The sequence below is a fragment of the Austrofundulus limnaeus genome, unplaced genomic scaffold, assembly GCF_001266775.1.
Source record: "Austrofundulus limnaeus strain Quisiro unplaced genomic scaffold, Austrofundulus_limnaeus-1.0 Scaffold1154, whole genome shotgun sequence".
Taxonomy (NCBI): Eukaryota; Metazoa; Chordata; class Actinopteri; order Cyprinodontiformes; family Rivulidae; genus Austrofundulus; species Austrofundulus limnaeus.
Genome location: NW_013953556.1, coordinates 102,584 through 106,901, shown reverse-complemented (window position 1 = coordinate 106,901; position 4,318 = coordinate 102,584). Strand labels below are relative to the sequence as shown.

Below are 4,318 nucleotides of genomic sequence, written 5' to 3'. Positions count from 1 at the left end.
AACTGATGAGTTTGGTAGAACTTAGAAAAATATTTATTAAGTAGTTGAAGTGAAGGAAGGAGTGACTTGCTGTGCTGCGAGTTCCTGCCGCGTGTGGGACTGGGAACAGCTGAGTGACAGCTGATCCATGATACGCACAACTTTACGCAGCAAATATTGCGTCTTGTGCAGCAGAGGAATCATCACAGCTGACCTGTCTGTATTAATATTATGAAGTTGTCAACTCATAATATTAATTCAGACAGGTCAGCTGTGATGATGAAGACTGYTAGATAATTAGTTATTAGCGGGACTGCATTTTAATTTWAAAAAGCTCAAATCRGCTTATGAATTATAAAAATTAGCAAGACCGCTAAAGCGCAAATGAAATATTTAGGTCCACAATTAGCGGATTAGCGCTTTAGCGGACTGGTGCCCACCACTGGTTTTCTGAAATGTAATTTTGTTTCAGAACATGTAAAAGTGTTTCAGATTTTGTAATGTTGGTTTGCACCTCCAGGCCACCGTACCATCAGATCCAGTATCGGTACTGGGCTCAGATACCAACATAATTAATTGATGGGAATTTTCTGGTCCAWCGTGGGAAGATTCCAGGTCCATGAGTTGTGTCTGTGCTTTAATGGTGTCTGCTGAAATGACTCCAGAAGTGATTCTTGGCCAGCTGCAAACTGTGGAATGGATTTCCTGAACGGAGGTGAGTCTCAGTTAGACACAGTAATGAAACACTCCTCTATTCAGGAAATGTATTCCACAGTTTGCAACCAGCTAGCAGATGGGCAGCTCTGTGGCTAACCCAACTTTTAATCACAACATGACTCCATTTAAAAGTGGAGACTTCAAACTATACACTAGTTTTTAAATAGTGCTGATAGGTCAAGTAAAACCAGAGTTACGATAAAGAATATTAACACGTTTTTTTTCTAAAAGAAAATGATTTGTCATTTTAAAACATGTAGCTGCTGCAGCACAAGGCAACAGGAACCACGGGGACACTCATGGAGAAAACCCTCCAGCTCTCCATCAGCCTTCACTTGAGTCAAACAAAATCATAACTTCACCTCCTTTCTCACTGACGCACAAAGTGCTTTTGTGAAGCGCACAAAGTTCTGCAGCAGGAGGTGGAGAAGGACACAAAAGATGAATGAAGTTTGGAGGTGACGGAGAGCAGAGTGAGTAAGGAGATTTCAGAGTTTTGTAATATTTTTAACCTATTTTAATTTTATTATTATTTTTGTTAAATAATTTTATAATTAAGGTGCAGTTTACGGTCAGTTTAAGATTGATTGAGTCAAAACAATGAGGCGATTTTTGAAGGTGAAACTACAGCTTCTGTTTGAGGAGGAGGATGAAGGTTTGCTAAATTTGTTCACATTTATGAATATTACTGTTTTTATACAAGTTGGAATACAAATATGATCAACAGTATTGATAACAATAATAATGAAATAAATAATAATGGTAAGTATGAGGATGGCATTATTATTGTTATTATTATTGTTGTTGTTGTTGTTGTTGTTGTTATTATTATTAAAGAGATTTGATATGGGAATAGCATTGTTATGGGTCAATGTCCAAAACTCAGGCATCGGATTGGAAGTGGAAAAAATGTGGACCGGAGCATACATTTTTTTCCCGCTCTCGGAGGATTATGATGCTTTTTCCTTCTCTCCTGCCCTTCTTTATCTTCCCTGCTTTGCTGCTTGYAGCCTTCTCTACATTTTTCATCTGAAACCAGAAATTATGGATATTTTTATTTTTATGGATTTGGTTAGCTGGTCTCTCAATAAAACTTTTGGAACAAAGTTTATTTTTCTTCTTCCACGGGAGGACATGCCAAAGGTGGGACCTCTGTTCTTCTCTGTTCTGGATATACAGTATATCTGGACTCTGATCACTGGAGTCTACAGATTGGGTTGGTGGTCTCCTGGTGTTCTACAAAACAGTGTCAGTGGCTTTTCATCTCCTGGCTGACTGACCAATTTGATGGGTGGCTGTATTCTATCAGAACTCGGACATTTTGCCTTGAGCGAGCTGGACTCGGTCTGCAAGCGGTTRTATTGAGGGTCGRGGGCCGGCTGTGGTCCCTGGYCTTTGCTGGCCAGATGGAATTSATCTTGGAGAAGCTGATAGATTCGGCTCGGTGGAATTTGTCCACATTGTTTGTCTGATTGGATTTGACACCTTGAGATGCACCAGCAGAAACTCTGAAGCTGATGGAAAATTGTTGTCGTCTGCCTGTCTCTTCTGTTCCCAAAACAACTGATTACAGAATCTGGATCTCCCCGACAACGGCCTTGATCTGTTGACTAAATTCTTCCTGGCTGGAACACGTTGACAAGGCTCTGCCCCCTCCTCTCACACCCGTCTGATCTGATTTCATGAGGAAGCTGAGGGCCACACAGAATGAACAGTTTACCATCAATATTTCTGAACTTTGGCTGCGTCGGCTTGGGGGACTGGATTCTTCAGGCCCCCCTAAACTCACTCACTCRTCTGGCTAATAAATCTATCCTATGCAGAGGTTCTTTTCATAAACACCACAGTGTGTCACAGTGTTGATATAATATGATGTTTAGTTTTTTTCCTCATTTTCCCTTTCCTTGTGTGGTTTTTCTGTTTCCAGGATGGCGCCACGGCAGGCAGCCTGTTACTGCATCTCCACTGTTTTGAGCTGCTGTAATGTTCAAATTTCCCCACTGTGAGATCAATAAAGTTTTACCTTATCTTATCTTWTCATATCTTATCTTATCTTCTTATCTTATTATACCCAATGAAATCCCAAAACCAGGATGAAGGCCACACTGCTCCTCCTGAATCAGAGTTTCAACAATCAGTTGAAGCCTTCCTTCCACTATGCCTCGAATTTTTATTTTTAAATGATCTAAAATACTGGGTAGTAATTGGAGTCAACAAGCAAATAATCYAAAGGAAAACCTAACAAGTTCCTGTAGCACACTTGCACTAGCACTTACTACTCCAAGAAGGCTGCCAGGTCTCAGGATGGTGGCCAGAGATGCTCAAACAAATCTTCTTCCCCACTTCAAACCTCCCATTTGGCTGAAAGAAAGGGAATAAAGACAAACAGGAAGTAGGTGACTAAATGAAATGTAACAAAGCTACAACAGGCTGAACAAGCAAATGGAATGAAACAAAATGACAAGGATTTACTTTTATCATTTAAATAAAAACTTGCAGTGACAGTCACAACAATTCAGAATCAGATTTCCACTGAAACACATGACAGAACTACAAATGTGATTTTYGGATAAAATCACATTCAAGCCCAGGTTGTTTTTTGGTGTTGTTGTTTCCCCATCTCCCCATTTTTAAGTGTTTTAAGTGTTTTTGCACTCTCAGGCCAACATTGTCAATAGGAAACTGTTCTAAATGTTTAGCCTGTTGAAATAAAGGTTAAATAAAATAAATAAAATTTCTCATTTGACACAAAGGCTTCCTTCATCCCCTCAATAGAGCATTTTGACGTTTTTTGTACTCATGTGCATAGCGGACCCTAACTTTTCCAGGTCACAGGTCACTGAATATATACAAAGAGATTTAGCTGGAAATGCTACTGGAACTGATCAAATTTAACAAACTCAAAAACCATTTCTAGTTTAAAGATATTTATGAAAACTCTCATCTTTGATGGTAAAGGAAAGTTTAACACAAATCAGTTCAGTGCAAACACATCAGGTTTCACCAGACATGACCAAGTGTGCTGGAGCCATCATCTGTGTCTTACTGTGAGCAGGATGATGCTGGGGGGCTTCATGGGGTATTCTGGGGGCAGCACAATCCTGCCATGGTAAACCCCACCATCAAAGTCAGAATCTGGGGGTCCGCGTACGGAGAAGTGCCATTCAAACAGGTTATCCTGGAAACAGAAGCAAGTGTCACATTGAACACATGGTCAGGATACACACTTGGTAGGACTGCACAGAAGAAAACATCCTAAAACACATTTTTATCACAATCAAAAAGCTCACTGTACATAAATGTTGTTGATATAATATGATGTTTTTTTTCCTCATCTTCCCTTGTGTGGTTTTTAGTTTTTCTGATGTTAAAGGTAGCACAACTGTGTTTGCTGCATGACTGGTTTCACCTGTTTCCCCATGTTTGTCTTGTTATGTCTTCTTGAATGGGTGTTTCTTAGTTGGCCCCTCCCCCCTTCCCTGAATGTACAGTACCTTGGGAATTTATTTCTGTGAAAGGCGCTGTATAAATAAAGCTTTACTTACTTACTTACTTACGTACTTACTTACGTACTTACTTACGTACTTACTTACGTACTTACTTACGTACTTACTTACGTACT

The 4,318-nt window shown here is 39.8% G+C and overlaps 1 protein-coding gene across 1 annotated transcript in view; it reads right to left on the bottom strand.

Moving 5' to 3' along the window:
- Nucleotides 1-4,318, bottom strand: part of ube2j1 (ubiquitin-conjugating enzyme E2, J1) — a 29,471-nt gene that overhangs the window by 11,861 nt on the left and 13,292 nt on the right. Inside the window, exons 3-4 of the mRNA XM_014030991.1 lie at nucleotides 3,743-3,874; nucleotides 2,973-3,057 (exon numbers count right to left, since the gene is read on the bottom strand). Coding sequence (XP_013886445.1) covers nucleotides 2,973-3,057; nucleotides 3,743-3,874 — 217 coding nt within the window. The remainder of the gene's footprint in view (nucleotides 1-2,972; nucleotides 3,058-3,742; nucleotides 3,875-4,318) is intronic.